The 13,586-nt window shown below is 39.6% G+C and overlaps 1 protein-coding gene and 1 pseudogene across 2 annotated transcripts in view; one reads left to right on the top strand and one right to left on the bottom strand.

The window, feature by feature from the left end:
- Stk32a (serine/threonine kinase 32A) overlaps positions 1-6,048 on the bottom strand; it is a 122,553-nt gene extending 116,505 nt beyond the window's left edge. The window contains exons 1-2 of the mRNA XM_005324200.4: positions 5,554-6,048; positions 980-1,127 (exon numbers count right to left, since the gene is read on the bottom strand). Of these exons, the coding sequence (XP_005324257.1) occupies positions 980-1,031 (52 nt within the window). The 5' untranslated portion in view covers positions 1,032-1,127; positions 5,554-6,048. The remainder of the gene's footprint in view (positions 1-979; positions 1,128-5,553) is intronic.
- LOC101973518 (GTP-binding nuclear protein Ran pseudogene) lies at positions 5,203-10,892 on the top strand (annotated as a pseudogene). Its single transcript, XR_013438006.1, has 3 exons — positions 5,203-5,770; positions 6,743-6,806; positions 8,098-10,892. The product of XR_013438006.1 is annotated as a GTP-binding nuclear protein Ran pseudogene (transcript).
- Positions 10,893-13,586: the final 2,694 nt, after the last annotated feature.

Here is a 13,586-nt window from a genome sequence, read left to right as displayed (position 1 = left end):
GACTTAGGGTTTTACTTCCTGTCTTGCTGAACCTGGCCTGGGAAGTTTCCCTTTTCTCCAATAAAACTGATTTTTTTTTTCTATAACTAGCATTTGAGATTTGTCTAGAACCCTGAAGCATGACAGCTGGAAACTCAGAATTATTTATTAGACAGAATTATTATAATACAGAAAAGTTATACAAGGTACAATAACTTGTATTATAAAGCATATCAATAATTCACATTTAATTTGATATTACAAAAAATTATCTATAACTAGCAATGAGGGTAACTTCAGCTGTCAAGGGAACAACATAGAGAACAAACAAATCATTGAATTCTCCACCATGTGCCCAACCACAGCTCCCTTTAGACAAGGGAGGACATTGGTATAGTTGTGATTAAAAACCTGCCAGTTGGATGCAGTGACACAGGCCTGTAATCCCAGCCATGTGACAGGCTGAGGTAGGAGAATCAAAAGTTAAAGGCCAGGGGCTGCGGTTGTGGCTCAGTGGTAGAGCGCTCGCCTAGCATGTGCTAGGCGCTGGGCCTGATCCTCAGCACCACATTAAAAAAAAAAAAAAAGAAGAAGGTATTGCATCCAACTACAACTAAAAAATATTTTAAAAAATAATAAGAAGAAGTTAAAGGCCAGCCTCAGCAACTTGGGGAACTGTGTCTCAATATAAAAAAAAAAAAATTAAAAGGCAGTGTGTAGCTCAGTGATAAAGCATCCCTGGGTTCAATACCCAGTACCACAATAAATAAATAAATGAATAAAAGAAGTAAATCAATCCATCAATCTGCCAAAGGTCCCACAGAAAGTGAAAAGTCCAATCTAACTGTAGCATACAGGGTCCTTGACCTTACTTTTGCAATTGTACATTTTTCCTTAAAGGGCCTATAGACCATGCTTGCATTTACTTATAAAACTAAAAGTTTATATTTGAATGTCTCAAAATTCCATTTTTTTCAGGCCACTGCCCCGAATCTCTTACCATCCTCATTTTCATCAAACACTGGTGGTTTGCTTGAGGTATTGGCTCCCATGATCAAGTCTGTCCAAATCTGGACTCTCCAGTTACATCATCCAGGAAGAAATACTCATCTTTGCTCAAAACAAGCCCCAGAAACTTAGCTGGGTATCTAGGAAAGAAAAAGAAATGATATCTTTAATATATGGTATACTCTAGAGGCCCTGAGTAGAGGCTGGCAAAATATTAAACTAATCTGTATCACTGCAGTGGAAATTTTTGTCATTGCAAATTATGATTTTAGAAGTAATAAGACAGAAAGCAATAGAAGAACCTGCCACATGGCTTCATCTTTAGCAAACCTGGACTTACAAAGTAGGAGGAAAACAAAATAGTTTTCTAAGTATGAAGAAAATTTTAAAATGAGCCTAGCAATGCTTTATTTAAGCGTAAGACAAAATAATATTTGTGAATATTTATATACTTTAGAAAATATTCTAGTTTTATATTTTCTTTTTATGTTATATGCAACTTCACCTTTTTAGTCATAAGGCTGCGTTTGCCATGTTTTTCCTCCTGACCCAGAAGTTACCTCACAGTAAAAGAAGCAAGTTCTGAGTTGGGCTTTACCACACCAGAAAGTGGGTGAACTTCTGTAAATGTGTTTCATTTTTTTCCTTCCCCTGAACTTGGAAATGATAATGGTCCTTACCTCAAGGGAGACTTAAATGTGATATACATACATTCAACTCTTCATAAGTGTATACACATATATACACAAGTATATATGTGTATACACTTACGTACACATATATACCCGAATGTGTATATATATATATATATATATAATTTTATATATGACTAGCTCCTATATGACTAAATGTTCATTATATAGTATTTACGTATATGTTACACCATTTATGAAAATACATGCCTTTATGTATTGAGGTACATAGACATAGCCTAAGATACATTTATTCAGCAAAGTGTTTTCAGAGCATAAGTGCTTAGTAATTGTTGTCTAAAATTAAATGATGTATCTGAGAGATTAAAATCCTTCAAAATTATGCAGTTATGGCTTTGTTCCCCTTTACAACATAACAATGAAGAATCTTACTTTCTCTGGAGTTGGTAAGGACAGTCAGCAGGCCGTGTTCCAGTACTAAAACTGACAAGGATCACAGCTTGAGAAGAGTTACTTAGCCTCTGGCCTCCAGAATGGGGAAATAACTTGTCTTCCTCTGGAGTCTCAAGTTCAGATGGCTCTAAGTGGCAGGCGTTCATGCAAATGAGCAAACCAGATCAGGTATTGACCACTAGAGCACGGTGAGGACTTAACTATTCTAAGATCAAGAGATGGTTACCAAGTAGAAACATGGGACCAGATCTTTCAATTAACGAAACATAGGACCAGAGGACCAGATCTTTCAATTAACGAAAGAGTAAAACTGACCATTTTACAAAATACTATTTTAAAATTCAGCTCAGCTATATGGTCTGAGAAAATTTCTTGATTGAGACAAAGATGGCTCATGGATGTATTTAATGAGACAATTTCTACAAGGTGATTAACATGATGCTTGGCACATAGTACAGAAAGAATTAATATCAGCTCCTGCCACTTTGCTAATAGCAGTTTTCCATAGTGTTGCATGATTTTTTAAAGTGTTGACACCTGTCGATTGATTGCCTCTTGGACTTTTTATACACCTGTCGATTGATTTCCTCTTAGACTTTTTACACTTGAAGGAAATACAGATTGGAGGCAGAATTGAAGCAAGGGTCTAACTTAACATGCATTGTGGATGAATTCTTGAAAAAGAACTTGGGAAGCCCCTCAGCAAGTGTAGAAGAAAAGCTCATTTCCCCATTAGGAAAATGTAAGTACAGCTTTCATTTGGAAAGCAGACTCATTAAGGAAATGCTACTTTTCATACTAAAAGCCAACTGCTGGCAAAATGCCTTATAGACTTTAAAAAGAATCATTAAATGGAGAGCAAAGAAAGAGTCAGCAATTAGGAAACAACCAATTAAATGGGATGAAAGAGAGGAGGATGGGGGCAGGTGGTAATAGGTGGCTGAAGGAAGCTCAGTGGAATTATTGAGACCCAGGAGGACAGAAAAACTCAATTGTCTTTCTAGATTAAGAAATCAAAAAGACCTTAAACTCTTGCAGGAAAGGCAATCAAGAAGCAAGTGGGATGCACTTTGTGTCTCTAACAAGAGGGGAATAGTATAAGGATCTAATGAAGTGATTGGTCCTAAGGAGAACGGAGAACATGAATTTTAAGGAATTGCAATTGTTAATGTTATAGACTGGGACTATATTCTCTCATTTTGTGCCTAAAATCTGAGTACTTGTAGCTTTTACTCCACACTACAGTCCTATCATTCTCGTATTTTTCTTCATACCTGAGTTTTTTCTCAAGTAGCCGGTCTTGCTGTGACATAAAAGGTACCAAGCATTGACCTTGCAAGTTGTCAAATCAGAAGGAAAAAGAGGAAGGAATGTTATCACAATTTTTCACATCAAAGAGTTTCATTCTGAGGTGCAGACAATTTGTTCACACAGACTCAGTGATTTTTAGTGAGAAGAGAATACATAAATGGGGAGACCACTTTTGTGGATGTTTAGAGGAGGGGCAGCAGGTTGGATTATTGAGTGATGGTTTAATATCTTCTCCATTGGGCCTAACCTACACAATCCCGTCTAGGATTGCCCTCCTCTGTCTCTCCCCCAGTTAAATTTAGTTAATTTAATTAAATTAAATAAGTTAGCCTCATATCCAAAAAGAAATCAATCTTCCTCTGGCTGGAAAAATCAAGAGGCATTCTTTTCATTCTGCCAAAAAAAAAAAAAAAAAAAAAAAGCAAAAAGCCAGTAGAACTGTAGGTCTCTCTTCTACCAAATACCCTACTTTCCCTCATCTCCTGGTTTTAAGTCGACAGCATTAGATAAGCATTAAGAGGGCTGCCTCCATGCATAGAAATGAAAATCCTAAATGTAGAACACATAAAAAGGAAGAGAAATTTGTCTTGCAGGAACACAGGGAGTGTTCAGATTCTACCACAACAAGGCCAATTTTCAGATTATTAACTGCAGACTAGTTCTCCAATATCAATATTTCACCTTTGGACAATACTCTTGGGATTTGGCAGGAAGTGAACTTCTTTGTGCAGCTAAGGCTTCTGGGTAAAGAGGTATCATCTTCTAGAACTGGAGAACATGAAGTGTCATGCAAGAAGGCTGCAACTTCTGATAGAACTGTTTAGATTGCATTGTCACAATATGGGCAGAGATATATCTTATTTCTCTTTATTTGGGCACTTAAATTGAGAAATATTTAGAAACAGATGGTTTTTTTATTCTTTTTAGTTATACATGACAGTAGAGTGTATTTTGACATATCACACATACATGGACTTCCCATTCTTGTGGTTTTACATGATGTGGAGTTACACTGGTCGGATGTTCATATATGAACATAGGAAAGTTATGTCAGATTCATTCTCCTGTCTTTCCCATTCCCATCTCCCTTCCCTTCTTCCATTCCCCCTGTTCAATCCAGTGAAGAAACAGAGTTTTGAAATCAGAAAATATTATGAAAAACATCCAAGTTAACAACACACTTAGTAATTTTTATTTGTATTTTCAATCTTGCTTCATTATAATATATCAAAAATTATAGGTAAATACTATTTCCACATTAACCCTTGTGCCATATTGATTCCCCGTCATACTTCCCAAAGACAGCCACAATCATGAATCTGGTGTACCTTTTACACTCCACTTTCTACAATTTTACATGTCATATGACAAGTGTCTTAGCATCTTGCTATGCTCATTTGCCATTATATTTTTAAGATTTAGGGGTACATATATGTTGATTTCTGCTTTCTTTTGGGGGGGGCAAGGGGGTAGGGTACTGTGGTTTGAACCCAGAGGCACTTTACCACTTTGCTACATCTCCACCTTTCATTTTTAATTTTGAGACAGGGTCTCTTTAAGTTGCTGAGAGTATTGTTAAATTGCAAGGCTGGCATAGAGCATGCGATCCTGTATTTCTCTGGGTTACCACCCCACCAGACTGATTTCTGCTTTTTAAGTGACATATAGCAGTCCGTTATGTGAATACAACATATTTTACTCTCCCACATAAAAATATTCAAATACTGCAGCCTGTGGGGTTCTGAAGAAAACCATCAAAAGTAGATTTTGCTTGTTTTGAAGTTGGATAGGGGAAACAAGAAGAAATACCTCTCAACCTAGCAAATATTTTTTGAAATCTATGTCTGGGCCTGAGTCAGTGTGGGGCTCAGGGAGCAGGTGAGGTGCAGAGTAGCTAGTATTGGTCCCATCTTGCATCTGGTCGCGTGGATTATCTCACCCGGCTGCCTTTCTCTTATCTCTCTTTACACTTAACTTCCTAGTTTCCCAGTAGGGCTCCTTATTAGGAGCAGGAGGAATATATGCATCTCTCCACTCCCTTGGTCCCCATTCATCCTTCACTCCTCCCATGCAGCTCAGAAAGATGCTTCCATCCAGGGAGCGGGAGAAGAAAACTCAGACAGCAAGGAGATGAAGGAAAGGCACCTACCTTCCTGGACACAGCGGCGGCGACTGCGAGCGCGGGGCAGGGCGACGTGGCGCTGCGTTGGGGCTCACTGGCACCTGCAGCTGCGGAAGGGTCCGAGCGCCGCCCGAGCGCGCGTGGAGGTGGGGCGGTTCCCCAACCGGGGAGGGAGGCGAGGAGCAGCTTGCCAACCCGCGTCCCAGTCGGCGCCCTCCCCAGAAACCGTCGGGCAGTCGCCTGGGTGAGAGCCAGTCGCCGGGGGACCGTGCGTCTCCCGCAGAGGCCGGACAAGGGCCCCGGGGAGAGCCAGGCGGGAGGAGAGGGCTGTGGGCGCGGTTCCAAGCCGACGGCGGGGATCCAGCGGCGCCCCGGCCGAGTCCGGAGCCTCCCCGTCGCAGAGCGCTCCCCAACTTCCCGGACTGGGGCGGAGTTCCCCTGAAGTGACCCCTGGAAAGGACCCGCGTAGTGCTGCGTTGGGGGTGGATGTGGTGGTGGCAGGTAGCCGCCTGCAGATCTTAGATGCGGAGAGGCAAGACTTCCCTTAAGACTTCTCTGGGGAATGGGGAAAATCCAACAGAAGGAGAATTTTACCGGTTCTTGCAGGAAAGACCCTTTAAGGAGTATGGGGCTGGTATATGTATTCATTTTATTGCTGAGGGAATTGTGGCACAGAGACAGGAAATATTGCCCAGTGTAGCCTAACAGTGAGAGGAGAGAACACATATCCTGATTCCCTGCTCCAATTTTCCCATGGTCTTCATTACCTTCACGGTCTCTTTGTGAAAGTGGGTGCCAGGGATAAGAAGTACATGTGTTCATATTCTCTGCTATGACTGCTTCCTCTAATTCTCTTTGTAATGACCAACACGGTGGAAATAACTTGTTATTGCTTTACTCTAATACAGGAGTGACACACACCTAAGTCAAGGGAGAACTAGCTTATCAGTTGCTTCTAAAGTGGTGAGGGTGTGTGACAGGGACTGTGGTGGGGCAGAGAGACTAGGACAGTGTGAGCCTCGTATGGGGGTTTAGTGGGAACTGCTTCTATGCAGATTCACAATTCCCTGCCACGTGGCAATGCCAGATACTCAGATTTGTAAAGAGAAACTGAAAACAAGACTTTTGTATTCCATTTCCTATTGGCAACTTGAAAAAAATGTTAAACTGTGTTGGACAAGCAGTTCATGTGTCTGTGGTTGAATGTCTTTTTCAGACTCCTGCTGTTTTGATCTATCTAGATGGAAACTTCCAGAGAGTACAGAAGCTCCACGGGCCTGGTACACCATTTTTACAACTAACTCTTGGAGTGGTACTTGATGTATCTTAAATATCTCAAATAACTGTGAAAGCACTGGTAGTCTACTGAGTCAAGTCTCACCATGTACTCATTAAAGGAATATTTCAGGATAACGCCATTGTCCTCAAAGCCTCTCCCTGTTCTTTTTCTCATCTCAGACATAGGTTAGTTCTTCCCTAGTCTTTTACAATAACTTTCAACTGTAGTTAACTCACTTGCTTATTTTGCATTTGGGGTCCAGAAGAAAGGATTTGCCAAAGTGAGTTAGTGACAGAGCTGGGTAGACACTTACTTGCCATGCTGCTGTTCTTTGTACCTTTTGTGGTGGTACAAAGATCCTGTCTGGAAGATTTGATGCTATAAATTAACATTTAATGTGAAATTGGGGCAAGATGCAAAAGAGAGCTAAAATCAGTCAATTTCAGGAAAAAAGTAGACTATTTAAGGGATTTATTTTTTGGCAGAGGGTGTGGTTTTTAAAGTGGATATCAGACACCTGTCAAAAAACTTGTTGTTTTGTGTAACTTTTAGTAGTTCACAAAACTAATTATCTTCATGGCATTGGGCATGCAGTATAAATTTGCTGAACCTATTATTATCTTTTCACCCTGAGGACATACTGATATTCATTTAATCACCAAACACACGGAAACTTCAAGAAACTGGGCTGAGACAGGACCTGAAGGCCCTGGAAACTTCTTCAGTGTGGTAATCTGTTTGGTGTGGAGGGTTTAGAGTCACAGTCTCACCAAATGCTCACACTGCCACTTAAGTCTCTGAGATAGTGGCCAATTTAGAGACCTTGATCTTTAGTTTTATAATTTCAGTAAAGGGACCAATGTCATCTCTGTCACCTGTGATTGATGGAAGATTAAATGAGATATTATATGTATATAATGCATTTTACATATATGCATGTATGTTCATATAAAATGCATTTGATAGGTTGTTAGGCAACACAGAGTAAGCACTCAGAAACTGGCAATTATTAAAGTTGTGATTTCAATGAACAGACAACCAGGTTATGTACTAATGTTTCTCATACCTGCTGTATAAATCATTCTTCTGTTGGTTCAGTCACTTTCATCAAAAAAACTAATCAGTTCTAATGCATGTACAGGCTTGATATATCTTTGTAGAAAAACATGATCCTTATTACTCTATAATTTGCAGTCTTTTCAATGACTGCAGTTTAAAAGAGCGGATGATGTTTTAATCTTTTATTCATTCAGTTATGCTCACTCTTTTGTTGGTGTTCCTGTCTTAAACAGCTGTTGGAGGCTGCCACAGCGGAGATACTTGGGAGAGGAGGCCACATAATATCATGACAATCTCTGGAGCCCCCTAGTGGACAGAAGGATGAAGTAATAAGAAAGTCTTTGACACAGTCTTGTCCAGATACATAGAATTTTTAAGATGTAAAATATAAATCATATGGCTCTCAACACAAACTTTAATAACAGACAGATTCGACCATGTCATTCTTGCCATAAATTTCTCCACTGAGTTCCATTGTATTTAGAGTAAAAGGACACTCTACTCCAGGAGCGTGGCCTTGTGCTGTCTGTCCCCTGCCTCTCTGTCCAGTTCATCTAGGGTTGGTGTTTCTCTGCTCACTCCACTCCAGCCCACCTGCCTTCTGCTATTTGAATATCACATCTAATTCGCCCCACTGTGGACATTGAATAGCTCTTCCTTATTAATGCACGTTTCCAGAAACCTCAATTGGCACCATCTCACCTTCCTCAGCTCACATTTAGTGTGACCTTATCTCAACCTTTATCCTGAAGTTGTTCCCCCCCCCGCCATTCCCTCCGTTCTCCACTGTAGACCCTAATTTCTTGTCTCACCACTCTTTAGGAGCAATATTTTGTTTGTGTAACTCTTTTGTTTCCCTCATTGAATATACTTTCCACATAGCATCATCCTGCCTACCATTAAATGTACAACACTGAACTCGAGTTTGGCACAGAGGAGTTATTCAAGAAAATCATACATGTTAATTTATTTTCATCATTCTTTTCATTGAGAAATTCAGGAGGAGAATATAATGAAGATATATTCTACCACAAAGCCCTTGCCCACTCTATCATTGAGCTATGTCACCAGCTATTTTTAGTTTTGTTTGTTTTTTTAAATTTATTTTTAAACAGGGTCTCCATAGATTGCCAAAGCTGGTCTCAAACTTATGATTTTCCTGCCTCAGCCTTCCAAGTGGCTGAGATTACAGACATGTGCCACCGTGCCCAGTTGAAGAACTAAATATAGTATGAAAAATAGCTTGAAGTTCTAAACATGACAATGTTAGGAAAACTTTAGATGTGTTAGCAGAAAAATAGACCTCATTGGAGTTTAGTTTTAGTAAGGTCACTCTGCCCTATGTATATAAGATAAAGCTTTATTTTTTCTTGGTCTGATATGCAAATCATGTTGTTATTAGAAAGCTGAGGTTTTATAACCATAAGAAAATACTCCATAGTTATAACCAGGTCCTAGCACAATGCCTCGTAGTTAGGAAATGTTCCGAGATTTGCTGAATCCAACTCAGTGTTCAGTTGTATCTGATTTGTCCACTTTTACAAACACAATCACTTTGAGAAACTGTATATATAATAAACTCCCGAAAAAAATATTTTTGTCTTAGATCTTATCTTGGCAAAGATCCTCCATTTTATTCTCTAATTTCATTCCATGATTGAAGTTTACTGTTTCTATGGTTATGAATTCTGTCACTCAAGTTCATTATCTCTTTAATAATTCCTTCCTGCTGTGTTGATCCTTTATTTACAGTGGGAAAGGCTCCAGGCCAGGAGATGGAGACAAGAAGGTGGACAACATAAAGTGCTGTCTTATTACTCAGCCTGTGAGTTGGCCGTGGTTTACCTAAGAGAGAGGGAAAAGATTCTAGGAAATTATGGTAACTTTTTATTTCTACAGCCTCAAATAAAAGATAGACATAGCATCAAAATATTCCCAGCTTCTGGAAGGTTCTCTGCGATGGCCACACTGGGGGAGCCACAGACGCAGTACAAGCTCCTGCTGGTGGGCGACAGCAGCCCAGGGAAGAAGATGTTAGTGAAGCACCACCTGACCAGCAAGTTCGAGAAGAAGTATATAGCCACCCTGGGCAGGGAGTTTCCATACCAACAGAGGGCTCATCAAGTTCAACGTCTGGGACCCGGTGGGCCAGGAGAAGTTCAGCGGCCTGAAGGATGGCTACTACATCCAAGCCCAGTGTGCTGTTATCATGTTTGATGTGACATCAAGAGTTACTTACAGGAACGTGCCTAACTGGCATAGAGATCTTGTAGAGTGTGTGAAAACATCCCCATTATGTTGTGTGGCAACAAAGTGGACATTAAGGACAGGAAAGTGAAGGCAAAATCTGTTGTCTTCCAGGGAAAGAGAATCTTCAGCACTATGACATCTCAGCCAAAAGTAACTCCAACTTTCAAAAGCCCTTCCTCTGGCTCGCTAGAAAGCTCATGGAGACCCTGACTTGGAGTTTGCTGCCATGCCTGCTCTTGCCTCACCAGAGGTTGGCACAGACCCCGATTTGGCAGCTTAATATGAGCATGATTTAGAGGCTGCTCAGACAACTGCTCTACCAGACAAGGACGATGATCTGTGAGGAGATGAAGCTGAAGCCCAGCGTCAGAAGTCTAGTTTTATAGGCAATTGTCAGTGTGCTGCATGTGTGCCACTTTACTAAAATCTAGCTGGGCAGACGTGTGCTTTATTTATGGAATGCTGAAGGAGATGAATGGGCTTCAGAGCGAATGTTAAAAAAAATACCTGCATTTTTTGGACCTGCATAATTAACTGTTTGGAATGCACTTGTTTCTTTCTTGAGTTTCGAATATGACTGCTACTGTCACACCACAATGTTCAGTGGTGAATCTTTTTTTTTTTTTTTCATGGTTGAATTTTATTTTATTTATTTATTTATTTTTTATTGTTGGCCGTTCAAAACATTATACAGTTCTTAATACAGTGGTGAATCTTGTTACTGTCATTCCCATTCCTTTTTGTTTAGAATCAGAATAAAGTTGTATTAAATATCTAAGCTGGTGAACTCCTCCCTTATTTATAAGCACTCAAAACCAATAGAGTAGGGCAGCTTGTGCATCTCAGTTTCTAAACTGTCATTGTTGTGTGACTCCACTTGAAGTCCTTGTGTCTGCTTTTATGCCTGTTTGAGTCATGTCACACAAACCAGATGTGACTGGTTAGGAGTTGAGAGGTGTAAATATAAATGGTGCTTGGGTTAGAGCAACGTCTGCCCCACCTTCACCCTGACTAGTGAGGTCACCTGGGGAAGAACTCCAGCACTCAGGAGACTGTCAACATAAAGATAATAGACATTTCAAAAGGTGGTTGTTGCTTTTACCTGATGGCAAAGGTGACTGACCCCCTTTTAAAGGGAGCATTCAGAAACTGAAGGAAACTGCAATTGATGGGCCACGTGAAGTTCTGTTAGAAATGAGTGTGAATTTCATGTTGCCTTTTTTCCTCAGTGTTAAATGTCCAAAATCAGTACTCCAGGAAGATGGTCCATGTTTACCTGCTGCTTTCAAGTACTCCCAAACTTTTAAATATGGATTAAAGGGAAAGACAGTAGGGCTTTTGGTGTCTATCACCCCAAAGAATATTTATAGATAGTGTTAAGTAAAACAATAGCTAAGAACATTACCACAATGCCCAGTAAGATGTGAAGCCTATTAGATTGAGCCTTTATCTTGCTTGATGTTCCCATGTTTGAAGATGAATTGGGGAAGAAATCAATTAGGTCTGTCTTGCCTGAGGAATTTGATCCATCAAAACTTCTGTAGCATTTAGGAATCTCATTAATAGCTCTTTATTCTAATCCAATAGCAAAGTTCTTAAATGTCAGATTATATTTAGACAATATCCTACCTTGGAAGAAGGTAGAAAGGATCACTTTTTAATGAAATAAGGTGAAAATAAGATTTAATGTAGTTACTATATAAGCTTTCATGAACAGGTTTATTTAAAAATCCAATTTGCTGTGTATGCTATGCTATGTTCAGAGCCAGGTGTTAGCAGCCTGTGAGATGAAGTTTTCCCCTAATTGGAATGACACATGTTTGTCACCTCTGAAATGTGAGTATTTATGACATTCTGAGTCTCATGTAACAGTTAAAATTTGGACACTGCTTACCTGTTCAATATGTGAAGGGAGAGTACGTATAAGTTATTCAATGGAAGAAAATTGTTACAAAATATATTACTTTTGCCTGGATTTTCTGTCATTTCTAGTATTTCCTTTAGGAATAGTGAGCATAGATCTTGGTTCTGTGAAAAGTTAGGTCTGCTACACAGCAGACTTTCTTATGTATGTGGGGTACATAATTCTGTCTGTATATACAAACAGGAAAGGTTCTCCCATATTATAAGAAGTCAACACCTGATGGGAAAGTCTTGGAAGTTTTATACTGCACAGTTACTACTAGAAATTGTTTTATTAGAACAAAATAACTTTAAGGAAAAGTACCATGTCTATACAGGAAAAAATATGGAGCATTTTTGCTATTCGAATTTGTTTTGAAAAAAGTAATTTCAAACCCAAGTGAACTTTGAGATTTCTAAATCATGAAATGTCCGGGAAAGAGCAAAGATTTCCCAAAATAAACTATACTTGCAAAGAAAACAAAATTCCTGAATTCATGCTTATTAGAAAATAACTGAAGGGCTGGAGTTATGGCTCAATAGTAGAGTGCTTGCCTAGCATGTGTGAGGCATGGGGTTCAAGTCTCAGCACTGCTTATAAATAAATAAAATAAAGATCCATCAAAAACTAAAAAGGAAAATAATTGAAAACAAGAAAGAGAAGAAAATGGGTATGAGTTACAGCTCAGAAGAAATGAGTTTTTATTGTTATAAATATAAATATATATCCCTACACTCCTTCATTCCACACATTAATTGAGGTTTCACTGGTTCAACTACCCTCCAGAAAACGTGTACAGTAGAGAGTCATTGTTGAGCAGTTATTGTTAGCATCAGATAAAACTGAGGTTGTTTCCTGATTCTGCCACCCAAAACTTCATGCCCTTGTGCAAGTAATTTAGATTCTGAGATATTTACTTCTTGAATTAATGATATGGATTTTGGTAGTACCTACTCCTAAAAGGTGTTGGAATGACTAAGTGGGATGATGTGTGAAAGTGCTCATTGCAGTCCCTGTGTCATGAAGGTACCCAAGAAGCATATAACTGTTATGCTAGATATTTCTTCTGAACAAAAATTGTAAGAAAGTACATCTCATTGCCTCTTCACAGCACCACTGTGGGTTTTGAAAGGTCATTGCTAGGAGCCACAGCTACAACATTGAACAATACAGATTATTTTAAAGAGTTTGTCGTCTACTAAAAAAACAGACAATTCTAATGCAGAGTGATAAGGCCATGATGGTAGAAGTCAGGGTGCTCTGTGAGTGCATAATGAAAGTTCACAATCCAGTCTAGGGCTGCCAGCAAAGGTGTCATGGAAGAGTAGCATCCAAGCAAGATGCTGAAACTAAGTACAAGCTAGTTGTGCAAAGGGAAGGGAGCAAGAGTGGTCCCACCAGAGGGAACAGCCAGAACAGAGGTGTGGGCAAGAGAGTGTAGATATGTTCAAGGAAATGCAGGAGCTGTGGGGTGCTCGGTAGTGGAGGAGGAGGGCACTCAGAGAAAGCAGCAAATTCAATAACCTGAATGTGACAGAGGCAACGAGCAATCGTGTCACTGTATGTGAT

This window comes from Ictidomys tridecemlineatus, chromosome 1 (genome assembly GCF_052094955.1).
Source record: "Ictidomys tridecemlineatus isolate mIctTri1 chromosome 1, mIctTri1.hap1, whole genome shotgun sequence".
Classification (NCBI taxonomy): Eukaryota; Metazoa; Chordata; class Mammalia; order Rodentia; family Sciuridae; genus Ictidomys; species Ictidomys tridecemlineatus.
The sequence above is the reverse complement of the archived record's forward strand: the minus strand, read 5'-3'. Positions and strand labels throughout refer to the sequence as shown.